At 46.1% G+C, this 26,774-nt stretch overlaps 1 protein-coding gene across 3 annotated transcripts in view; it reads left to right on the top strand.

The window, feature by feature from the left end:
- inpp5a (inositol polyphosphate-5-phosphatase A) overlaps window positions 1-26,774 on the top strand; it is a 206,406-nt gene that overhangs the window by 138,841 nt on the left and 40,791 nt on the right. For all 3 annotated transcript variants that reach the window (XM_080782480.1, XM_080782479.1, XM_080782481.1), the window contains 2 exons: window positions 3,211-3,295; window positions 26,272-26,367. In XM_080782480.1, coding sequence (XP_080638606.1) covers window positions 3,211-3,295; window positions 26,272-26,367 — 181 coding nt within the window. The remainder of the gene's footprint in view (window positions 1-3,210; window positions 3,296-26,271; window positions 26,368-26,774) is intronic.

Below are 26,774 nucleotides of genomic sequence, written 5' to 3'. Positions count from 1 at the left end.
ACTACAGGACAGGTGATAGTTGTGGTTGTACTGTGTATAGCCTTCCCAGCATGGAGTCCCTTTTAAAGCCCATTCCAAGGACCACTTACCTGTTTAGGCACATGAAAACGCCAAACAACCATGCAGGTACAAGGAAAATCATTACCTGATCTTTTCCATATGATACTGTTAACGGGTTGAATTCCCATTCTGTCCGGTGGATTGCCCGTATGACTTAAAACTTATTAAAAAGGTGGATTAAACAATGAAAACATAACTCGGACAACTCACAAATCGCAGGGAAAGTGTTCTACAATTAACGAACTCGAGCAACTCGTGAAAAGTGCTAATAATAATAAAATAGGCTATCCTATGATTATTGTCATTTTTTTAAATAAAAGTGGATGTCACCTTTATCGGATTCCAAATATTTGATATGGGAAAGAAGAACCCTTTATTTGTGTCTGTGCGAAGCATTATGCAAGCATGTACACACACACACACACACACACACACACACACACACACACACACACACACACACAGTAACATCCTAGATATCCATCAACCATGGCCATAAATCATGCCATTATATGGTAAAGTTTCCATCACTGAATAATAATAACAAGCACACAACAAGTGAGAAGAAAAAAACCTACAGCTAATTTTGACATTCGTTATTATGCACTTGTTAGCAGCTGACGCCGGTGCCCCAGGCGACCAATCAAATTATTTTACTTTCTACTTAATATAATGGAGTGACAAAATGTAGTCTTCATTATAATGGCTATTATTTTCCCAGCCGCGTCTTGACTCCAAATCCCCCATTCCCCACGCATGCACCTCCTTCCTGCAGAGAGAGAGAGAGAGAGAGAGAGAGAGAGAGAGAGACCCACCACAGAGAGAAGAGGCATCTCTCTTTACGGCCCCATAAATATATTGTTATCAGGGCCTGGGAAGTCTACGCTACGAGATTTATCCCCCCCGATTAGCAGAGATAGCGAGCCAAGCATCCTGAATCATTAATTACTCAGAAGAGGCTGGGCAGTGGGCACACCCCCCCCCCCCCCATGCCCCTCCCCACGGGCTTTAATTTCTTATCTGTGCTCCGCGGAGGAGCCACTTTTAAAGTCAGTGATGAGGTGGAGGAGTTAATTATATGTCGCTTAGGTGCATTTCTTTCTGAAATGCCGCGGCCAGGGGATGCCACGAGGAGTTCCAGAGTTTCTGGAAGCATTCCATGTCACGGAGAGGTTGTTCTGGACTCCATGAATATTATTCCCACACGGAGAACTCCCTCCCAACGTACCCTCGGCTTGGGGGGGGGGGGGGACCGTTTATGAGTGTAGTACATCAAAAATATTAACAAGCCAAGAGCCATAAAAGTATATTTGATTAAAAACAGCCATAAGAGACATAAAATGGGCACAAACAAGAGAGTAATGTGTAATAACGTGTGCTCTGTCGTACGGTGGTGTTGCGCGGCGCTCGCGAGAACACGACGTGAGTTTGTAGATCTGCCATTTTTTTTACGACTGACGTTCGTACACGATGGGACTCTAAGTCGGGGCTTAATCCTTATAGATCAAGTCCAAGTCTTGTGACTAAATTGAATTCAACCTTGGCATTTACGTGTTAAACCAATAAATTCAAGTTCAAATTCATAAAGATGTCTCTCGTTGCACACAGTGTGGAGGTTTGGACTTGCGGGTACAGGCTGCGAGATTGTTATTCAATCTCTCATGCTCCTGCGATTCGGGAAAACAAAAACTATTTCACTGTATGCATTAAACGATGCCTATTGCAATTTGGGAATCTCTTTAATCACATATTGGGGGAATTTATTTTTAAGCTCAGGGGTGCCCGGGTACGTACACTGAAATGTTCAGCGTATAAAAATGCACACTGACTGAGCACAAATTGAACACTTGTGATGTTTGTTGCATGCGTATATACCGTATATGCAAAGTATATATATATATATATATATATATAATATATATACTCTGTTCATTTATAAATGTGTAACTCTGAGAGTCGGCAAACCAAACTGTTGTTTTACATTGGACCCGTCCCGTACGGGGCAATTTGGTTGCATTTGTACACTCTCATAGTTAAATTAATACTCAGGATTTTACAGCGTATACGCCCTGTGCTCTTCATTATCGTTTCCCTGTTTGTTTGTTTTTTTGTTTTCCCCGAGTCGTCCCATCCCAGTACGTTCCCCATCATCCTCTATGTCTCTTGCCATCTTATTCGCTCCCCTACTTTTTTTCTTTTTTTTTTACTGTCAACGATAAATCACAAATGCCATAAAAAAAGCAACAAACCATAAAAAACAAAAGGACAGTCCAAAAGCATTCACTTATTAAATGGCTACACGACAGAGACGGAGACAATTTGCAAAACACACACTTTTGTTTGTTTCTCCTCCTCACTCAAGGTGAAACACTTTTCTCCCCATAACATAAGGTGTGCTGACCACCAGGTGGTGCTGTGGTCCTCATTAAGCTAAGACCTCACTCAGACTCCTCACTTTCAGCTCTTGACCTGTTCAGCCAAGTGCAACTCATCTCTTTATATGCATTTCATGCTAATGTGTCGTCGTCCCCCCCCCCCACACCATGATGCAGTATATTTTAAATATTTGTAGGTTTTAACACATTTAGGACGGAGACCAGATTCTACAAAATGTCTTCTAAATTCTGACAGTTTTCTGAAAAACCTCACGTTTCCATGTGTCAGTGGTTCTCTAACTTTTTCATGTCAAGGACCTCCAGAACAATTATGTATTTGGCCGCCGACCGAGCAAAGATATGAGTTAAAAACGTTCGCTGTGAAAGAATACATATTCCAAGAATTGTGCCACTCGGTGCCGTACTTTGAGCTTGTAGATCTGCCATTTTTCCACAGCTAAAGTAAAAAAAGAATGGGTTAAAATCTAAGGTGACACAGATGCGTTCCAGTCTTTATACTGGATTAATAATCATTCATTTTCAGACGGCTCTTGGAATGCATTTCAGAAGAAATGTTTTCCTGCGGCAAACAGTTTTTTTCTTTTTCAACTTTTTTTTTCTTTTTCTTTTTTTTTCTTTTTGAGGATCAATATTTGTAGGATGCCGCGGCCCTTATTAATTGGATACCCTGCCAGGATCCATCACAGATGAATCAACTGCTGACTGTTTGAAACCTGAGGCCTCCTCACGGATAATAACTTGTGTCATTTTGCAGAATCACGGACCAGCGCTACGAGAGGCTGCCATATTTTGTCTTCGGGGACTTCAACTTCAGGCTGGACTCAAAGGAGGTTATTGAGGTGAGTGTTCTTGGATCGCAGCTGAAATATGAATGATGGCGGCAGGCGGCCCTAATGGTGTGTGTGTGTGTGTGTGTGTGTGTGTGTGTGTGTGTGTGTGTGTGTGTGTGTGTGTGTGTGTGTGTGTGTGTGTGTGTGTGTGTGTGTGTGTGTGTGTGTGTGTGTGTGTGTGTGTGTGTGTGTGTGTGTGTGGCTAAAGACAAATGGTGAAAATGGACACAACAATGTTATTTTTGCATTTTGTGTCCAGAGAAGAGGTGAAATAAATGTAACACAGCTCTGCCAGTATAACAATGAATACAAGATAATAACGGGGACAAACATTTAAACACAGTACCCATTATATTACCTTAGAAGCTCAATGGGGGGAAACAGGAAAGTCTAATAACGCAAACAATAAAGGCTATCTAAAAACTAAGCAACGGAATTTGCTGAGAAACCTAGAGAAACAACATTTGCTATACACGTGAAAGCAGGAGCAATGACTGAGAGGCAGTGTTGTTTCTGGCACCACATTTCTATTTTAGTTTTAGTCGGTTTTAGTCATATCATAATATTTTAGTCTACTATAATCTACAGGTGATTTAGTCGAACAAAATGTGTTTTGGCGTGACTTGGTGACTGATTTTACACTCGCTGAAAATAGCCGATCTACAAGCTCACAACGCTTGTAGATCTGCTATTTTCAGTGTACAATGACTTGTGTCTTTTACTTATACTGGATCTCTTCTCCACTAGTCCCTTGCAAACATGTTAGTCTAGTTTGTATTTGTTGACAACATCGACAGTATATTTAGTCATAGTTTTAGTCATCGTGTCTTCGTTTTTATTTAGTTTTATGTAGTTTTCGTCAGTGAAAAAATAATGAACATTTTTCGTCATAGTATTATAAAACAACAGTGGAGAAGAGGGCAGAGTGGATTGTGGTTAAGCATGCATAATGTTGTCTGTATCATAAAACGTTTATGCATTAGACCAGTGGTTTTCAACCAGTGGTCCTTCCAGGTGGTCCCCTGCAGCCTAATGATGGAGAGGTGCATGGTAACCAAATGGACCCTTCTATATATTGAACTCTTGAGAGCGTAAAAATGAAACCATTTACGCTCTCAAAAGTTCAATTGTTCAACATCTGCATTACTTAATTTACAAGAAGTCTACACAGAATGTGGAAGAATTGTTATTTTGATCAACGTTTGCCTGTTATCTCTCCTAATGGTACCAACATCAGCACAGCATGGAATTGTGGACACAATTTTGCTACAACATGTTCTTTAGTGGTGCGGGTCTGAGAGGTTAAATCACATCAATCGGCAGTCCGTGGCTCAAATAACCCAATACATAATGGACCTTGATGTGAAAAGGGTTGAACACCACTTTTGGAATCAACGGTTCCCAAACGTTGCCAGGCCGCGACCCCCAAAGTTTGGGAACCACTGTATTAGAATATGTACTGGATGTATGTGTGTGTGTGTGTCTGTGTGACACTTTGGTAGCCCCCCCACTGTTCTCCCAGAGTTATGGTTCATTATCTGCTCTACTTTGGCTAGCCCAGCTGTGTTTGCCAACTGCGCCTCCAAGTGCATTGTTATGTTATGGTGCCATTCACTTCTCTTTCTCCCCCCCCCCCCTTTCCTCCCTGCCTACCCCCCCTCCTTCCTCCTCCCCCTCCCCTTTTCTCGGTGCAAATGAGGTCAGGGAGAAGCAGTGTTGTGTGCAGTCACTCTGCATTCCTCACCGCGAGGAGGAGAGGAGATTGGGGGGGTCAGTGGCATAACGTGCCATAAAGGGGTTAGACAGTGGTGCCCTATGATAAACCGAGCAGGACAACAACACTGTGTGTGTGTGTGTGTGTGTGTGTGTGTGTGACTCTCTCTCTCTTTCAAACACAATAGCGTGGCCGTATCAGAGGGCCTGTTCAAGGTGTGGGCATTGTTCATTTTCAAACCAGAGCTAGTCTCCATTCAAAGCAGAAGGAAAGAGGAGGGGAAGCTCTGTGAATGCAGAGGGTGGTTTAGCTCAAATGACTCAGGAAGGACTTCATCCTGTGAGGTAAGCTATAGGAGACGGGCTTTTGATGTGGGAGCCCGCACTCTGGACGCCGTCCAGCCACTATGAGGCGCATCAGATCGGCCTCACCTCCAGCCCCCGGGGTTGGATGGATGGAGAGGTCATAATATTGTCACTTCTCAGAAGCATTTTTGTTCGCACGGCGTCAGCACATTTTTTTAGTTTGCACTGTGTGTTTGGGCTCGTGCTGCCTTGCCTGTATCCCAAGTTTGGCCCATTGATCGCCATGGGAATCGCCTCTGCGGTACATTGGATTTGGGGCGCTCTAATTGGATCACGTTAGGCGCTTGGTCATGTGCAGTCAGATATTACACTGTTGGCTGCGGCGATAACAAGTAGAGGTACTGATTCCAGCAGATGTGCAAACACTGACGCTATTGAGGAGGCTGGCAGGAGGATGGCATTTTTATATTAATTTATAATCCAATGGCTAGCCCTAGCATTAAAAAAATACATTTCATTACATCTGATTAAGATGATATTTTGGATAACATCTGTCAGTATGAATCGTAATAAACATTTCCGTGGTGTGTGTGTTTTTAAAACTAAAGCACGCAGGTGCACTATGTTGGCAGGGAAACATGAATCATAATATACACTGTCTGGAACCAACCAAACTCGATCAATCAATGAAATAGAAACGCAGGTGTCGTGTTGTTTGTGTGAGATAATTTGGTCATCACCCTAGTCTGCCCCCCCCCCCCCCTCCCCTTACTCTGTGGTAGGTAAGCTTACCCCTCTCTCTGTCCCTACCACTCTGAAATGCTGTTTAAGTGGTGCGGGGGGTCATGACCCCTTTTCCAGGGATGTGTAAGAAGGCCTGCATGGGTGTGTGTCCGTCTCTGCCCCCGGGCCCCCCCACCGCCCAGCTCCTTTTCTTATGCACCTTGGCCCCACTCTCATGCACACACACACACAGGACAGGACAGGACACACACAGGCAACCAATTTGTTAGGCCAGATGTATCTGATTGATTTGCCCTGTTTGAAGGGGGCAGGACAGGCAGGCAATGCAGGGGGGAGCGGGGGGGCTCTTTAGACTCAAGAGACCCTCAGGAAGTTAGAGCGGTGGGCTGTGAAAGCACCAGTCACACTACTGTCCCCCCCACCACCACTCTCTTTGATAGAGCCTGCTTATACATACCACACATTACACAGGCCATTTAATGGGGGGGGGGGGGGGGGGGCATCACCACCACACTGGCTGATGATGTCATCTTTGTGAGACACTCATTAAAGGAGCAGCATCCCTTGCCTCGTATAAACCCATCCCACGCGGCAGTGCCTGAAACCGTCTGATTTAACCCGTGGAGACCTGAGACCGCATGCAGATTCTACAAAAATGTCTTCTAAATCCCCCCCCCCCATGTTCCTAACATGAACAAGATATGTATTATTTGGCCCCCTGAAGCAGAGATTTGAGTTAAAAAACGTGCGCTGTGAAAGAATATAATTATATTCAAAGAATTGCACAAATTTTCACGACTTTTCAATAATGGCATGACTACAAGCTCACAGCGGCACAAGTTTAAAATTATGGTTAAAGTGGTAAAGTGTCAGAGATGCGTTCCTGTCCTATATGGGTTAACAGCGACTTGTATGTTAGTGGTAGAGGAGAGCAATGATGTCACCGGTAAACAAATGGGGGGCGTATAAGTCTCGAACGTGGCACGTAACTCACGGCCAAAGGGCCGTTTTAGGCCCTTTTAATGACAATTAATGTCAGCAGGACAATTAGCACACATCCGCCAAAGTGCTGGACTGTAGGAGGGAGGGGCCATGTGGCGGATCGATCTTCCATACTTATCCCAGATTGATTGGGAGGACCCAGAGAGGCTCGCTCTGTTCACACTCTATGAATGAATGAATAAAAGAAGAACTCCTCCAATGGAAATGTTTAAAACTGGTGTGAGGTTGTAGACCGACCGTGCAGGTTAAATGCATTCTTCTTGATGATCTTGCGACAGTGTATTTGCTTGAGCATATACAGCTTTCTACATAAAAAGTGTCCCTGTCATCAGAGAGGTCATCTGAAATAACATGTCCCATGTACTGTACAGAACTCAATATGACTCACCCAGCAGGTTTAAACTAACCCGTGACTTCCTGTGAGGCTAGGTTTTAGGGCTGCAGGGTTTGGGCTACGGTTGTCAGACCAAACACATGCACCAAGGGAACACCCACCCCCATTGCAGAGCCCAGCAGTGTTGATTTCGTCGACTAAAACTAAGACGAAAAATGTTCGTCAACTATACCCTTTTTCACTGATTTAAAACTAAGCTATGACGACTAAAACTATACGACTAAATATACTGACAATTTCGTCAAAATAAAATGTTAGGAAGATCCAGTACAAGTCATTTTACACTTGGTTGCATGCTGAAAATAGCCGATCTACAAGCCCACAACGCGTCGTAAAAACGACGGCATCAAGGCCTGCCAAAATACATTTTAGTCGACTAAATCAACTGTAGATTTAGTTGACAAAAATCTTATATTTAGTCGAGTAAAACTGGACTAACACTAAAACATTCCAGTTGAAAAAAATTAAAACTAAATGAAAACTATATTCAAGAGACTATGACTTAAAACAAAAAATCAAAATTTTGCTACATGCCAAAAACACAACACTGGAGCCCATGTAGGCTGCGTTCCTCTGGCCCGACCTTGTGAAGGACCAATGATTCAGAAAACACTCATTTTGTGAGCGGCTGCACGCTACACCGCTCCTCTTCACCGCTGTGTTGGCTCCATTGTGGATGCCTATGCTCTGTACAGCCACTCCTTTCTTAGTTACCCATCCTTCCTTTTGGGTTGGTGGTTGGGTGGGGTGGGTGGGTAAGAGAGGAGGGGGGACACACACATTTATAAATGTATCTGTCTGTCTGTCTGTGCGTGCGTGCATTCACGGAAAAGGAGGTTGGATGGGGTCTTGGGGGCGGTGGTGTGGGGGGGTTGTGAGATGGGTATGACATTGTCCCAGGGCTGGACACAGGTGGCCAATTCCTGGCATGCTTGTGCAGCGGGATCAGTATCCAGAGGAGCCCCCCCCCCCCCCCTTTCCCTTCCTCCGCCAGGGCTAGCCCCATTAATTGTGACCGACAGAGGGAATTGGCTTCAATTGACCCCCATTCAGTGGCCCTTTGACTGGCGGAACAAAAGACACAGCCACGTGGAGACTAATTCTGGGGCTGAACTGAAACCAGAGGTGGTCTGGCTTTGGGTACCCCCCCCCCCCCCCCCCTATCTCTTCCCTCTCTCCCCTGGAAGGAATGAGGCTCACAATGCTTCCAGGTCCTACAGTATGACATGGGAACCTGGGTTGGAGTCCTTGTCCCATCCAGGGGAGAGATGCAGGTGTCCTGGGGGTGGGTGGGTGTCCCATCCAGGGGAGAGATGCAGGTGTCCTGGGGGTGGGTGGGTGTCCCATCCAGGGGAGAGAAGAGAGATGCAGGTGTCCTGGGGGTGGGTGGGTGTCCCATCCAGGGGAGAGAAGAGAGATGCAGGTGTCCTGGGGGTGGGTGGGTGTTTCACCCAGGGGAGAGAAGAGAGATGCAGGTGTCCTGGGGGTGGGTGTGTGTCCCATCCAGGGGAGAGAAGAGAGATGCAGGTGTCCTGGGGGTGGGTGGTGTTGGGGGTGGGTGGGTGTTTCATCCAGGGGAGAGAAGAGAGATGCAGGTGTCCTGGGGGTGGGTGGGTGTTTCATCCAGGGGAGAGAAGAGAGATGCAGGTGTCCTGGGGGTGGGTGGGTGTTTCATCCAGGGGAGAGAAGAGAGATGCAGGTGTCCTGGGGGTGGGTGGGTGTTTCATCCAGGGGAGAGAAGAGAGATGCAGGTGTCCTGGGGGTGGGTGGGTGTTTCATCCAGGGGAGAGAAGAGAGATGCAGGTGTCCTGGGGGTGGGTGGGTGTTTCATCCAGGGGAGAGAAGAGAGATGCAGGTGTCCTGGGGGTGGGTGGGTGTTTCATCCAGGGGAGAGAAGAGAGATGCAGGTGTCCTGGGGTGGGTGGGTGTTTCATCCAGGGAAGAGATGCATGTGACCGTGGGGCGGGGGAATGTTTCTTTTTGTAGCCATCTTTAGCCTGCCTGCTACAGGTGTCAAATATCTCAGGCTGTTACAAATAGGCAATACGTGATGCTGCCCACATTGTAACATGCCGTAGCTTATTCTCCTTTAGTGTGTGTGTGTGTGTGTGTGTGTGTGTGGTTGTAGCAGAGCAACCACCTGTGGGCCCTGAACTATAGTCGGGTGGAGAAAGGTGTGGGGCTGTAGAAGAGGTGTGTGTGCGCACGTCGTCCATCCAGAAGTGTCCCGTTGCTCGTGAATCAAACGGTGCCAATGACAGGCCCAGGGCTCCGTGCCTGGACTCTCCAGTATATTTAAAATCCTATCCTAATTAAACTTAATAGAACGTAAATTTAATATCTTTGCAGAGATTGTGTGTGTGTGCTGCATGCTGGCCGGCCCGCTCCAATTTAAGGATTGATAGAGGCCAGCCGTGAGGTTAATTGCGGACTTGATCTACTGTCCCCGTGACATGGCGTGGGCCTGTTTTTAATTGGAGCTGATCTGCTGCTACATGGGCAGATTTCATTAGGCCAGGCTGGCCTCTCGTTGCTCCTGCTATTTGAAAGAGTTTTGGGCCATGGGGGAATATTTTGATTTGTGGCCAAATTTGACTGAGCGACTGCCATTGGATTTTTTCTTAATTTTCGTTTTTTTCCCATGTCATATGAAAGCAGGGAATCATAGCTTCAAATTGACATATTGGTTGTTCAGTTTGACCCACCAGTTTTTGAGATGGTGGATTATAGAGTAGAAACGGCGAGTTGAGAAAACAGGCTTGAAAAGGTTCACTTCTGTGGTCTCTAACATTACACCTAGCTACATGTTTAAGCATTAAGCATAGGCTTCTGAAAAACCTTAGTCTTTTAGTCCCCCTTATCCCTAAACTTATTTGCCTTTTTTATTTTAATTTTTTAATTGAACTATTTTAAGACATTTTAAAATAGTTCAAACAGCTGATCTACAAGCTCCCAACGTGTCGATGTAGATTGGCAAATTGCAAATAAGTGTAGTGTTAAGTTGTAAGGGGCAGTGCAAAATATAGGTCCCATTGATGCAATTTTAAATTTGCCAGAAAAGATGGTCTTTGAATAACACACCATTAAGTCTAGACCTATTAGTCTTTCAGTGTTTTAGTCGTAGTCTATAACTAAATGAACCCTGCTGGGGGAGTGTTATTTTGAGCAGCGCTCCCTGTCTGTGCCTTGCGTGAAGTGCAGGGGGCGGGGCCTGTGCAGGGGGGGGGCGGTACCGTCCTGTCTGCGCATCAATCTTGTTTCCCGCCTTTTGTTCCCCCGTTCCTTTCTCTCACTTGAGGAGCATGAAATTAAAGGTGGGCCGGCGGAGTGCCGACTGGCCCTCCTCGCTCCTAATGAAGGCTGTAAAATGCTCCGTAATGGCAGAGCCCAGCATGATGGATCATTCTGCTCTCTCACTCTTACAGCACACGCCCATACCCGTGGAGAGAGAGACAGAGAGAGAGAGAGAGAGAGAGAGAGAAAAGACGTAGGCAAAGGCGTTTTTGGGGGAGCCATGCTCTGGACATTTCTCAGTTTTAAATCCCAAGTTTGTGTGTGTGTGTGTGTGTGTGACTGTGTGTGTGTGTGTGTGTGTGTCCTTGAACGGTTATTTATTTCCTCATGCTCGTCTAAAGTCTGCGTTGTCATTGTCATACACTTTGCATCACTGCCCTCATGTGAAACCGACGGTGGACCCTTTCTGGGGACTTTTCACCAGTATAGTGTTAAATATTTCTATTTGTATTTTCTTTTTAGCCAGACTTGAACTAGTGTGTGTGTGTGTGTGTGTGTGTGTGTGTGTGTGTGCACACACGCATGTGTGTCTGGCCTGCTATAAATCAAAAGGCAGCCCAGTATAATTAAGTGTACACTACATTAGTCAGGCTAATTAATTTCGGGGGGCCATCCATCCATTAAGCAGTGGGCTAGCACTGATTGGGCCTGTGTTCTGAGGGACCCGCGACACTGGGGACCATGACCCCCTCCTGGCTGCCATCCGTTTTCCATGTAAACACACACACACACACACACACACACACACACACACCAGTCCGTATACCAAACTAAAATACTTAACTAATCTAAACTAGTATAGTCATGATTACATGTTTATCTGTTATTTTGACGTTTTATTGTCATGATACCCCAGGGAGGGTACAGTATACCTATTATCATATTATGAGCGGGTAATTCAATTATTTGACTCTCTCAAATGTAAGGGTATCATTCAGGCCGTAATTGCCCCAGAGGGGCATTTACGGCGGTTGTGTTGTGGCCCTCTTTTGTCCTCAGCCCTGGGTCAGTTGTGTTTACAGATGGTTGTCATGCTTTGTTTTGCCTACTAAATCAATATACTTATCTCCGAGTGTCAGGTAATTTGTCAATATCTTGGGTTGTTGTCCTCCTCCTTATGCAGTTAGACCCCACCCATATGGCATGCCACGCAGGTTAAAACAAACGCCCAGGAACTGTTCAGAAGCTCAGTACTTTTCTGAGCCATGCCCAGAGAGAGCGCTGTGTGACAGAGACGTTTCCGTACAATACAATGAAAGGCATATTATCTGAGTAGTGGAGTCCAATCTGTCACAATGAGGGCCCATTATATCGGAGATAAGCAGTCTGGATATAGAGGGGAGACTATTCCCCTGGACAACACTGGCTCTTTCTCTCTCTCTCTCTCTCTCCGCTCCTCTCTGTGTTTGTGTTAGATGCTAATGACTAACACGGAGGAAAGAGAGAGGAGAAAAACGAGTGAGATATGGAGGGTTGTAACATGAGCAATGTGGCTTTGATGGCAGCGTTGTCCATATCATTAAAACGCTGGCAAATTGAAGAAGAACAAGCAGGGCTTCTGTTCTGCGCTGCTCATTAACAACAGGCCGTTTGAGCCCCGACGCCAGCCATGCTTATTGCCATTGTGTGCAGGCCAGTGGGGGGGAGGGGGGGGGTGCTGTGGCTGGCAGCTGGGCACACCATGTCAATGCTAGAGGGGATGGCGTGATGACCGCGACCAAACAGCGCTGATGATGAGCGCAGAGCCTGGCACCGGGCAGTGCCTGCCTGGGTTGTTGAGGCAAGGGAGCAAAGTGCTGCTGCTGTGCTGGGCTTCCCAGGGTCAGCGACGTAGCCTGAGTTAGCCCTCGGACTGACACCCTCCACTACGACCCAGCATGCATCGCACTGGAAACATTTTATGTCAGTGGTTTTCAAACCCTTTTCATATCGAGGCCCGTTATATATTCTGCACGGATTTGATGAGATTTAAGGCAGCCCTTGCAGACTCAAAACTAAAGAATATGTCCATATTTCCATGGCGTCACCATTAGGAGAGATAACGGGCAAACATTGATCAAAAATAACAATAATTCTACCTTCTATAATTGTTTAGACTTCTTGCAAATTAACTTAAGTAACGCAGATGTTAAACAATTATGTAACTCTTGAGAGTGTCAAATGGAATCTAATAGACCCATAAGGGTCCATGTGGTTCCATTTCACACTCTTAAGAGTTAAAGATCTATACAGGTCAATTTGGTTACCAACTCTCATGTGACCAAATTTGACTGAGGTACTGCCATTGGATTTTATTTTTCGTTTTGACCCACCAGTATTGGAGATATGGCTTATAGAGTAATGTCTTGCAGAAAACAGCGAGTTGAGAAAACAGGCTTGAAAGGTTCACTTCTGTGGTCTCTAACATTACACCTAGCTACATGTTTAAGCATTTATTTCATATTTAAATGTCGATTTCAGCTTATTTCAGACACTTATTTCAGACATGCTCTAGTATGTGAAGAGTCTGCCTGTGCTATTAACTCATAAAAAGAATGATTTATAGTTCTCTCATTAGAGTAGCACTGTGTATTACTTATTGCAGTTAACTGAGAAGTTGCTCAGTTTAACCGCACTAAGTGGAAATGGTCATGCAACGATATATCCATCACGTCACATGACTTTTAACTTGTGTATTATTACTATGACCAGCTGACGCTAATTCACTGCCATCAGCTGACAGTGTGCAAACTGCAATAAACAGGAGTTTGTGACGTCAACCAACCAGAAAAATGAATTATGACGGGAGGACGGCAAATTACATTTGTTTGCTAAAAAAATAAACTAATTAAAGGTCTATAAATGTTTTGCGGTCAGACTGCCGCGAATAGTAGTTGTTTTGATTACGTTTTAATTGTTTTATGTATAAATAACGTTGAATGAACCTCAAATAATGTGCAACGCACAAGTTGCATGTACTGTAGGTTTCACTATTACGATAACTCACAGTGTATACGCAAATGGAACCAAATTAACCCGTAAAGGTCCATTTGGTTACATTTTCCATGTCGGGGGTCAGAACAGTCCAGCACCATATATATATATATATATATATAGGCCCGGGAGTTCTTTGTATAGGCATGCCCAAATATGGTGTATATGCAGACAGCTTGAGGAGTTATGTGCCAGGCATGCCTGGCACATAACTCCTCAAGCTGTCTGCATATACACCATTGTTGTGAGTGTTGTGAGTGTTGTGAGGTCAGAACAGGCCAGCTCCATATATATGGACCCTGGGCATGCAGGGGCCCGGTCCAGAGGGCATGCAGGGGCCCGGTCCAGAGGGCATGCAGGGGCCCGGTCCAGAGGGCATGCAGGGGCCCGGTCCAGAGGGCATGCAGGGGCCCGGTCCAGAGGCCGGGCAGAGGCCTTTTAGGGACGGTTCTGGACAACCACGGGTCCGACCGACTCGACACCGGCACTGCACCCCCTGTGGGGGTGTGTGTGTGTGTGTGTGTGTGCGCCTCAGTGAGTATGGTGCAAGTCAAAATAAGAACATACAGTAATTGTGGTGTGTGTATACTGTATACACATACATTGCACAATCAGCAGATTGTTAAAGATGACAGACTATACAAGACCCTTGCCTTGTATTTTATTTCCTTTCATCTGTGATGGCTGTCGAGATCATGCTCATAATATTAAAGTACTGAATGTCATTTCTGAAATAACCTAATCAGTCCGACTCGATTCAACGGTCATATTGAAAATTTTTCTCCCTTATTTTAACCGCTACTTTATTCCGGCAGTGTAATTTCCCTATAAATCATGCGTGATCAACTTTCGCTTTGCCCCCCCCCCCCTCGATTTTTCCTGGTCCGTTTGTCTCGTGCAGTTCCCTGAGACGGATGGGCCTCCCTCCATCCTGTGTTAGTCAGAATGGACCTGGGCCTTTGAACACACAGGAAGGAACAGCTAACTGACTTTGTCTTTTTAGTTTTTTTTATTTAGTCCAAATGCGATGTGGCATAATCTGTGAAGGATAGGGATGTGTCTTTGTGCCTGCTGCATAGAGTCCTGCATGTATGATGTCAGTCTGCAAGACTAATGGACTCCTTCTGCAAAGCCAGCGCTGCTGCACAATAATAGTTTTTAATGCTGCACGCACGCATGCATGCATGCATGCATGCATGCACGCACGTCAGCCAGCCAGCCATCCAGCAATTCCCACTACTTTCCCCTACTACAGTTCAGTTTAGTTTCTGTAGTTGAGTTCACGCTACAGTATTCCATATCAGTCCGTCCTTTTTTCCTGAGAGATTTATTTGTGAATCAGTAAATTCACTATTTGTATCAACCATCGACTGGCATTATATAGGTGAAGGGATGTCATTCTGGATGTTGTGAATTTTTGGCCGTAGCAAGTATTTTTTTTTTGTTGAGAAATCAGACCCGTCTGAAGTGAGTGGTACTGTACTGTACTGTACTGCACTGTACTGTACTGTACTGTACTGTACTGTACTGTACTGTACTGTACTGTACTGTACTGTACTGTACTGTACTGTACTGTACTGTACTGTACAAGCCCTCCTCCCTGGCCTGTGTGTCTTTGTGGGACACAGGGACACACACACAGCTGTCTAGTGGTTGCACCACTCAAAAATAAATGCCGGCCAGAAATGACAGCACCGTATATATATCCGTGCAGATAGAGACGTTGCGAGTGTACTAGCGCTGCTATGGTGACTGGTTTCTGGATGGGCAGCTCTCTACCGTCAGTCACAGAGAGATGTTTCTACAGAATGGCTCATTGTAACACAGCTGTAAACGCCAGCGTTTGGCACCCTGGGCTTTTAAACAACTCTGCCCAGTGACATTAAGAGTCACCGTGGCTCCATTCACACCGGCGCACAAATAATCCCATCATATTTAAGAGGGCCCATTAAGTGGCACATTGAGAATTCATGGGCCTTTTCCCTCAGCCCTCCCTCCGTGATTTATCCGTGACGGCCATATTGCCCGGTCTCTTTCAGGAGGAGTGGCTTCTCTTTTTGTCTTAGAGGAGGCGTGAAACAATGCATCTCGGGGCCCATTGCACCGACAAGGCCTCCTCTTTCAGGAGGGGAAGGGGGGCGAGAGGGCCGGGGCTGGCCCTAACATCTGTTTGTGTCCAGAGCCAGGCGGGACCGGAGCACAGCTCGCCTCGGCGGGCCCCTTCTCCTCTCCCCGGGGGTCTTTGTTCCCCGATTTCATGCTATCAGAGCCGCAGCATGTTTTCCTGCGCGGAGCTGTCAGCGGCATAAAGGCCCCCGAGTGGGGGTCACATCAAGAGGGATGGGCATGAAAAATTGGTAAAATGTATCACAAAGCCCACCCACTAGATGGTTGCCTAGCGCCCCTGTGGCGGGGTGACAAGACCCCTCCCCTCCTTTCCTATATACCTTTCTCCTTTCCAAAGCCCTTTTCCTTGGCTGAATTTACACTCCTTCCTCTCTCTCTCCCTCTCCGTCCCTCCCTCTCTCGCCCTGGTGGACAAGCACATCATTTAGATGAAATGGTGCAAACAAATTAAAGGGTGGTGCTCCAAATGAATCATTGTTGTTCTTCGTCCGTGGGGAGGGTTTTGTGCTATGCTAGGGTCTCTCTCTCTCTCTCTCTCTCTCTCTCTCTCTCTCTCTCTCTCTCCTCTCCTCTTCTCTTCTCTCTCTCTCCCTCTCTCTCCTCACAGTGCACCAGGGTCTCTCTCCCTCTCTGGGAGGCAGATTGCTGCTGGTCACCTGCCTGGCCTGACGAAGCCATAACTGTAACTCACCAAGTCCGCAGTGATGGAAAGTAACTTTACTTAAGTGCTGTACTTAATTACAATTTTGAGGTACCGGTATTTGTACTTTACTGCATGAGTGTTTACGATTCGCAATACTTTTACTTCTACTCCACTACGTCTCGGATCAAAATATTGTATTTTTATATTGCAGTATTGGTACTTTTACAGTAAAATGCTTTTGGATTATTATACTTATATTAGAATTAGAAATGTTTGTGTACGGTTCCTTCATCCTGTGAAGGTTATCTCACAGCACTTCTTGATTAGTCATTTAATAATACACAGGATGTAACTCAGTTCCTCAGAACTATAAAACCATGTCTAACAAATTAGAAGCACTAAGAACTAAGATTTTTTTTAATTTAAATTAGTCTTAGTCATTACACGTCTTTCTTTTGATTTGTGAATGATTATGTTCGTTCATGTCTGAACTATCAACACCTTAGCCTTCTGAATAAGACAAGACCATTCCATTAACTGTTTGAAAAAACAAGACCATCCCATTAACTGTTTGCTGCTGATCTTTATTGAATAGCGAGGTAATGAACTCCACAGAATGAGTTTTTATTGGACCGCAACTAATCACTGATCACCGATCGGGTCTTCAATATTTTCTAATTGACCCTAGCAACAACAAATTCCCCGAACCCCATTTCAGTCAAATTGATCTTCAGCGAGTGGTTGCGGCCGTGTCCATGCAGGTAAATTTAACAGGCTGCACAGTGTCTCCGAGTACTTAGCAGGCGTTTATACTCGTAATACCAGTGCCTTTTGGCAGGTTCTATAATCATTGCCTCAAGGTTGGATTTTAATTAGTTTTCTTCTTGTTCGCAGGATTAATGTCCTTATTAAGCCTGAGATGTGAATTCAAGAAAAAACAAACCCGTGAATGGCCATTGCATCGGCATGATTCGCTGTGTTTATAGCCTCCAAAGCTGCCTATTGGGAGTGTAACAACCCAAACCAGCAACATTCAAATGAATTCCACATTAGGAGCACTGGGGTGGATTTGACTGTATGGCCTTATTGTGGGCGGGGGGGGCTTCAGTTCAGAAGAGCCGTGTACGTTAAACAGCCTTGCCGACATCTGCCGCAATTGGTTCAAAGTGCTGACTTAAATTGGCGGCGGGGGGGGGAGGGGGGAGGCGGTTTCTCTGATTAAATCTCTCGTTAGGTTCTCTTTGTACAGGTGGCAGTAATGTGTCGAGAGGCCTGGCAATGAGACAATGTGCTTCAGTTATACGCTGGAGCTCTAATACGCCACAGGAGAGCCCACCCTCTTTTTTTACTGCCACTGCTTTACACACAGACGCAGTCACAATGAAGCATCTGGTGGTCTTTTCCTGTGGAGAAAGCTTTCCATGGCCTTTGTGTCTGCAAAATGTGTGTGGGAGTGTGTGTGTGTGTGTGTGTGTGTGTGTTGTAGAGAGAGTTTGCATTTGTGTCTTTTAGTAAATGTGTGAAAGAGAGAGCGAGCGAGAGAGTGCATCTGATTATTCATTTTTAATGGAAGCAAGTATATTGTGTATGAGTACATGTAGTGACAGGGAGCTTGCTCCCAGCTTGGAGTCTGTGCATGCGCTCGTGCGCGCGTGTGTGTGCGTGTGTGTGTGGGTGTGTGTGTATAGAACCCCCCAGTAGCGGGGAGGTCACGGGGGTCAAAGTGATGAATTTTTATGGGCCTGTTTCCTTGTGTTTCAGCCCTGTCCCTTTCTCTGCGCGCTGCACTGCCTCTCAAAGACAACCATGCAGGGCAATTTGTCCTGCGGGGGCCTTGCAGAAAGGACCAGCAGAGGAGTTAAATACCAGGGGGGGAGAACACACACACACACACACACCCTCACACACACACTCACACTCACACACTCACAAAACATACACACATCCATACATTCATGCACGCACACACTCTCGCACACATGCACTCACACACACACGCACTCACACCCCTTCGTCTTGTTGTCCTAAATGATTTGTGGCCTGTCCATTATCCATTCCGAGGGGGACAAATGCTCTCCTCTGCAGAGGTCCTGAAAGGTAACCAGAATGGCAGCCCTCAAAGCGCGCCATTGTTTTTAGTAGAAGTTTCCCAGATGTTATAATGCACCAGATAAATGGGGGCACATTATCGCTATACCTCACGCGCCCCTTTTTACCTCTCTGTCGGGCCCCGTCATGGGCTGTGGGCGTGGTCGGTGACCACCGCCCCGGGATCCCCTACGACGACGCAGCCCGCCTGCCCATCAACCCCTCTCACACACACACACACACACACACACACACACACACACTCAGAGGGTTCATGGGAAACGAGGAGTGTGTGTATTGTGTGCGTGCGGTTGCCTTCTAGTAGCTGCCAAGGCTTCCCAGGGTCAGCCATTGACCAGCGTGGGTCATGGATAGGCTACGGCGGTATATAGCGTCCTAAAGGACAGCCCTTCAGTGGTGATGGTATGTGTACTCCGTCCGTGTGCTTCCATGTTAAGTCCTCCTGCTAAGGTGTGGCAGTGATGAATCCCACTGTGTGTTGGCTAGGATTAATTAGCCCTGCTGTTGGGGTGGGGGGGGGGGGGGGGGGAAGAGAGTGGATATCTCTGGCCGCTGTCCAGGCAGACGGGGCAGGGAGGGGTCGCCGCTGATTTACCGGCCGTCCCGCGTTAATAGCTGGCAGGGGAACAAGGGGCCAGATTTGTTTTTGCCCACGTCGGGTTCCCCCCCTTGACCCCCTCGGGCAGAGGTATAGCAATCATGAACGCAGCTACAGACAGGCGTGATGAAGGGGGGTTAGTTGGAACCGTGGCACGCCGGGTGGGGGGGGGGGGGAGGGAGACGTGTCGTTGCGTGTACTGCCTCGAGTTAAACCTGCCAGCGGTCGCTGGCAACGCACCTTAGTTGGCACAGCGAGGAAAATAATGGCACATTGTGACAATGCTGCTCCCGGGGGAAAAACAGGTGGCCCCCTGTCTCCTATTTCTTTTGGTAATGAAGAATGAAAACTGAGGTCATTGTCCTCATTTATTTATCTCTCTTTCTCATTTGTCTCTCTCTCTCTCTCTGTCCCCCAATTGAGATTTAATTGTCTTACCCTAAATACACTCCATGGTTTATTATATTAGGTGGAATGACAGTTTGGTGAGTAGCGTCATGGTATTGAAGCAGTTTGGTGAGTAGTGTCATGGGAATGAAGCAGTTTGGTAAGCAGTTTGGTGAGTAGCGTCATGGTATTGAAGCAGTTTGGTGAGCAGTTTGGTGAGTAGCGTCATGGTATTGAAGCAGTTTGGTGAGCAGTTTGGTGAGTAGCGTCATGGTAATGAAGCAGTTTGGTAAGCAGTTTGGTGAGTAGCGTCATGGTATTGAAGCAGTTTGGTGAGTAGCGTCATGGTAATGAAGCAGTTTGGTAAGCAGTTTGGTGAGTAGCGTCATGGTATTGAAGCAGTTTGGTGAGTAGTGTCATGGGAATGAAGCAGTTTGGTAAGCAGTTTGGTGAGTAGCGTCATGGTATTGAAGCAGTTTGGTAAGCAGTTTGGTGAGTAGCGTCATGGTAATGAAGCAAGCCAGTGAGGACGGAGGAGAGAATGAGTTGTATTCAGGTTGACAACAGGTGTGGCAGCCTGCTGTGGCCTATACGCCCGCGGTTATCAGGGGAAACACTGCATAATGTTAGTTATGCTGCATACTTATCTATCTATAAATAACTTATCTATCTATAAACTTTATCTATCTAGAAATGCACCACGTCTCTGATCCACGTAACTCAAGAACCGTTCGCCAACACCAAATTCACGAGTGTGTCAATTTGACACAATTCAATCAATGTGACGTTCCTCACCACCACAGGGGGTGCAGTGCCCGGCCTTGAGTCGGTGGGATACACCGTTGTCCAGAACCAGCGCAAACGCCTCTGCCCGGGCTCCGTACAGGACCCAAATGAGCCAATTGATCACACCTGATCACCCCCAGATCTATATATATACTGTATGAAGCTGGCCTGTTCTGACATCTGCATAGACTCCATATGTGGGCATGCCTGACTAAGAACCCCATATATGGGCATAAAAGGGACACAGACATAATATCTGGGTGGGGCATTCATTTCCAACTTTCCAAGTAGGCCAGTGCCCAACTTGGCTCAACTTGGAAAGTTGTATTCACACTTATGCCTAAAAAACAATATGCACTGATTATCTTTTTTGCCGTTGAACTGTGTTTGGTAGGAATTAGTAAAATAGATACCACATGATGGGATTGAGCTCTGCCGAATAAAACCGGAGCAGAGTGTGTGTTTGTGACTATACCGAGCTTGTTGAGACGGTGTCGAGTGTTGTGTAGTGTACGTAGATGCAGAGTTCTCCATTTGTAGCTGCAGGTTGGCATCAGTTCATCACTTATAAGTCCTCCATGTATAGCTGCAGGTTGGCATCAGTTCATCACTTATAAGCACTGTGACGTTCGTGCCAAGACGATTGTGTGCAGGTCTGGTGTGGCGTTGTGGTGTTTGTTGTTGCGTCGGTACACAATAAAATCCTGAATGTTAATTTTAACGCTCAGACTTTGCCATGTTGGCTAAACGGATCACCTCCATCTGTCCGAGGGGCAGGGCGCGAGTGACAGGAGGCTTGGTGTGCGTGTGTGTGTGTGTGTGTGTGTGCGTGTGTGCGCGTGGCTCTTTGGTCTCTGAAGTGGGACAGATTGCTTTAACCTCCCCTCTAAAGAGAGCATCTGGAATAGAGAGCTCCTTTTAAACAGCCGCTTCCTCCTCCGACAGTCATGAGATTACCCTCCATTGAAGCGCAGAGCCAATGCTTTCCTGGCGCAACTTCTCATCCCCCCCTCCCTTCCTCCTTCACCCTGTCCCCCCTCCCTCCTTCACCCTGTCCCTGGGCTCTCCACAAACACTCATGGCCTTATTCATACTCCAGTTTTAGGTGATAAGATGACCGCCGAAAACTACAACATAGCGTCACGCCGCACGGTGATAAACAAGGAAAATACACATTTTCTCCGTTTCGATGGTCACCTTATCACCTTCTTAACCCGTTCTCGGGATGGGGTCCCTGGTCCCTGGAACAACATATTTCCAGTTGGGGGTTGGCGGCCAATTACATATATTTTTGGGGGTCCTTGACATGAAAACATGGGTTTGTCAGAAAACTCTCAGGATTTAGAAGGCATTTGTAGAATCGTCCTCAGGTCTAAATGGCTTAAACTAGGCCTTCAGCGTTCACCTCCTCCACCCCGTGACACTATAGAGCGGCAGTGCAAACTCAAACTTTGTGGAAGCTTCGTTACACGAGAGGCGGTCGCTGCCGAGTGTGTGAATGGCAAAGACTGTCTAATTTGTTTTCATTTTTTTCTTCTACGTGCCCGTTTTCCACCTTTGTCCTGTTCCCCACCTCACTGCTAATTCCCACATGTATCAAATGGGCCCGGCAATTGCACTCAAAACGAATCATGTTAATATCATAATATAATTTGGGGGTAGAGAGAGAGAGAGAGAGCGTGTTTGGAAGTAATGCGCTTAGGAAACAGTCGCTTTGATGGGCCAACTTGGGGGGGGGGGGGGGGGGGGGGGGAGACAGAGAGGGAGAGAGACAGACAGAGATAGAGAGAGAGCTCTGTTCAGTGCGGGCGGGCCTCTCTCCACCACCATGCCCTCCTCATATCAAGCTCAGCAGTCACATTACCACCAAGCCCTGATTACCAGATGCATGATCCACAATTAGACCTGAGGAACAGGGTTAACTTCTGGTCAACAATCTGTCCCACAACACACACACACGCACCTCATTCACCTCATTCACTCAGGCCGCCATGGGAATGGAGTGTTGATTCGTCTTTTTTTTTCTCTCTCTTCATAAATGTCTTGTTCTACACGTGGAGCACCTGGGCTGTGCTGGCAGAGGGACAGAGCAGTGTCCCTGCAGTGATCTGGGTGCTAACACCTGGGCTGTGCTGGCAGAGGGACAGAGCAGTGTCCCTGCAGTGATCTGGGTGCTAACACCTGGGCTGTGCTGGCACTGGGACAGAGCAGTGTCCCTGCAGTGATCTGGGTGCTAACACCCGGGCTGTGCTGGCAAAGGGACAGAGCAGTGTCCCTGCAGTGATCTGGGTGCTAACACCCGGGCTGTGCTGGCACTGGGACAGAGCAGTGATCTGGGCGCTAAGTGACTGCATGCGGGTTCTCATTTATTCCCCTTGGTGTTGGTTTTTGGGCCGTCTCATGATGGCAGCGACTGACAGAACGGACGGGACGGGTTGGTGGGGGGATCAGTGATCAATATCAATGACGTGCAATCAGCTAGCACTGATCGGCGTGACACACTGATCGGTCATAGTCAATGAACATATGAATGGATAAATCAATTCACCACCACCGTTCTACGGCCATGTGGACACGTCAGATGTCGGAGTGGACATAAGAATGATGCCACACATTACAATCTATTGCGTTTATTGAAACACTTACATTCTATATACTGTACTTAGTTGACCGGAGGGGTTCCCCAGGGGTCTATAGTAAGCCCCCTATCTGTTTTTTCTCTGCACTAAAAACCTTTGCCGAAAAGACTATTTACATGCAGCCCACATTACATATAGTAACACACAACTGGATATACAAAGACTATTTACATGCAGCCCACATTACATAACACACAACCGGATATACAAAGATGGGGGTTCTGAAATCCTTGAAATGCAGGCTTCAAAACGGGTCTGTACAAACCAATGGCGTCACTTTGTCCATTTATTTTTACAGTATTTTACTGTCAATCAAATTAGTTGAAAATATATTTTCATGAACATAAATTCCTGATGACATCTTGCATTCGCAGCTTTTGCAAGGCGCAGTTACAGACTTGGTAACATTCACAGATTGTGGAGGAATTGTCTGGCCTGGCACAATAACGTATTGTACAACAACTAGTCGATGCTCTCGTGCAGGGACAGTTGGCACGGGTAGTAACATGAATGCAAAACCAGAGTGGACCTTTTGATCTCACTGGGAATGATTTAATTCCATTACTATCCAATTCAAAGTCTACATTCATGTCTACATAGTCATGTGCTGTACTGTAGTAACATTCACCTTTGCATTGCAGCAACAGATTATTATTAGACCTAAACCTCACTTGCTGGATTATAGAAATCATTTGAAGATGAATGGAGGCTCTCTTTCTGCCTTCCTAATATCAAAGCTCTGTTTTTTTTCCCCAGACCAATAAGCTATGCTGGTTGTTGGCCCCGGTGCACTGGTGCAGCCTGCCTGTGAATTGGCCTGGGATTTCTGCTTGCACAGATTTTGGATTTACAAAGCAGGCGACAGAAGGGGGGCTCACGAGGAAGAATGAGAAGGAACCCAATACGCCGTAAAATCCTCAGTGTGCATTTAACTCGGGAGTGTGCAAAGTACAACCACGTGGACCGGTGAGGGTCCATTTGGTTGCACGTGTGCAGTTACAAATAGACCGATTTAACGCTGAGGATTTTTGTCATTGTGGGTCCATTTTGAGCCGCGCTTCAATTCAAGAGAAGCCGTTTTTGTGCCATAATAAAATAATATTGCTTTGAGTTGGTGTGCTCAGAAGGAACATATGGTGCAGGACGTTAGGATAACAACATAATTCTAATTATTTTATCCTCCATAGAATACCCATTAATAGTCATGTAATATAGCTAGTCATAAATTAGAGCTCGGTCGCGAACATTGAAAGGCTTGACTGATATCTAGAATTGATGGAACATTAAGTGTCTCAGCAACAACACGATTTGGTGTAAAAAAGAATGGTGAAAAATGACTTTTCGCCTGTATTGTCTGAAGTGTTCGGTACAGCTACAATGACTTTTCCCCTGGATTGTCTGAAGTGTTGGGTACAGCTACAATTACTTTCCCCTGGATTGTCTGAAGTGTTGGGTACAGCTACAATTACTTTTCCCCTGGATTGTCTGAAGTGTTGGGTACAGCTACAATGACTTTTCCCCTCTGAAGTGTTGGGTACAGCTACAATGACTTTCCCCCTGCATTGTCTGAAGTGTTGGGTACAATGACTTTCCCCCTGGATTGTCTGAAGTGTTGGGTACAGCTACAATGACTGTTCCCCTGGATTGTCTGAAGTTTTGGGTACAGCTACAATGACTGTTCCCCTGGATTGTCTGAAGTGTTGGGTACAGCTACAATGACTTTTCCCCTGGATTGTCTGAAGTGTTGGGTACAGCTACAATGACTTTTGACAGGGAAAGTATCTCCGGCTTGCCCTTCTCTCTAGCCTCCTCTTTGGCCCTATTCATTGCACAAAGCAGCTTAAGCGCACTTAAGCGCATTAGCATTTGGCTGCCAGGGGACCATATTGACCCTCCATTTGGAAGGCCTAAATGAGTGAAAGATGGAGCGATTTGTTAGGGCTTTAGAAAGTTGCTTTTGGGGGAAGGGGATGGCCGGGGGGCTGGTTTGAGGAGGTGGGGGGTGGTCCGCAGGTTGGGGGTGGGGTGGGCGACTTGATGATGGTTGCTTCACTTTCTCTGAGGGCACGGTGTTTATCCTAATCTGCCGTGTTTTTTTCCCCTTTTTTTCAGGGTCCGAAGCAGGACTGATTTGTGACATTTCAGTCTAAAGGGGCCTTTTTTTCCGGCCCCCGTTTATATTGGCTTGACCCGATTATCTAATCTGTGCTTTGAATTTCAATCAGGGTGCTGCTGCCCGGCCGGCCTTGTCCCCGCAGTGTGGTATGGGAACCACTGGCCGGAGTAGGATTACCTCATTCAACTGTCTTCAAACACAGATGGTCGAATGTTTAACTAATTGTTAAAAAGGAGTCCACAAAGGGGAATTTAAGCATGCACACGGTCCATAGGGTCAGTACATAGAGCTAGATAAAGAGGGGGGGACAGTGAGGTGGTTGCTTTGTAGAATAGTCCTTTAAAAATCATTGAAATGCGTAGCAGGCAGCAGTGTGCTGTATGGCGCTGGGTGCCAGAGGGCTTGTGTGATACAGTACGCCAGCATTATCAACTAGCCATAAATAGATGTGTATGAATATTGCCTGTGTGTGGATTTGTGTTTTGTTTTTTTCTCCCACTCAACCCTGCAAGGGAGACGTGTGTGTGTGTGTGTGTGTGACTTTACTGTATATCTGCCAGTGTTTTCGTCGACAAACTATGACGAAAAATGTTCGTCAGTGAAATGTTTTTGCACTGACGAAAACTAAATTGAAACTAAATGAAAACTAAGCTACGAAGACTGAATATATCGACAATTTCGTCAACAAATAAAATGTTGACTAAAATGTTAGGAAGGGAATAGTGGACAAGAGATCCAGTATAAGTCTGCTCTTGTCTTAAATATATATATATAATATATATGTTAATGACGTTTAGAACACTTTCCTGGGGGGTCTTATTACACACATTAAAGACCCCTAGGAAACCTTGGCTGGTAATCCAGTCTGGCAGTGTGCCGCGGGATCGACTCCCGATCCCGACAGCCCTTACTGCATGTCACCCCCCCCATCTCTCTCCCCATCTCCTGTCAGCCTACTGTCTGTCCCTCCATAAAAAATATAAAATAAAGTTGCCCAGGAAATTGTTCTAAATCTTCTAAACGTCATTAACATATATATTTTTAGCCAAAAGGGTGAAGTGTCCCTTTAAGGGAAGTTGGCTGTGGTTCTGCTTCTTGTTTTATGTGATCACGTCCCTCATTCACCCCCCCCCCCCCTCTCTCTCTCTCTACAGAGGCTGACCTCCACCACCACCATGCAGACAGTCAGAGCCACCGAAACCGACGAAGTTGACAAGCTAATATTCAGAGAAAGCGACAATGACAGAGAGGTATATACATTCAATCACATCTCTCTATCTGTAGGAAACAAACGGTATAAGGAAGAAAATTATCCATCCACGTGGAAAATAATCCCATCAAATGTCCGCGTTGAAGTCAAAATTATAAATCACGCAATAAGAAAATTCGATTTTCCCTAAGTTCCATTTACTAACTGAGCGAAATTGATTTCTCTAGACATTGCAGACTATTTTCTTCAAGGGAGAAAAAAAAAATTAATTCACTTCATGGCAAATATGTTGTAATTCAATCATTCAGCGTAAACGGTCTTATATCAAGATGTGTAATTAGTGGTTCACCTTTCAATTGCTTTGTAAAACGAATGCCAAGCAGTGCCACAAAATACCCATCTTGATATTATGAAAGAGAGCTAAATGAATGAATTGCCCTTGAGTGC

The sequence above is a fragment of the Protomyctophum bolini genome (assembly GCF_963924005.1).
Source record: "Protomyctophum bolini genome assembly, chromosome: 14".
NCBI classification, from domain to species: domain Eukaryota; kingdom Metazoa; phylum Chordata; class Actinopteri; order Myctophiformes; family Myctophidae; genus Protomyctophum; species Protomyctophum bolini.
Note: the sequence above shows the minus strand (reverse complement) of the source record. Positions and strands in the feature narration are given on the sequence as shown.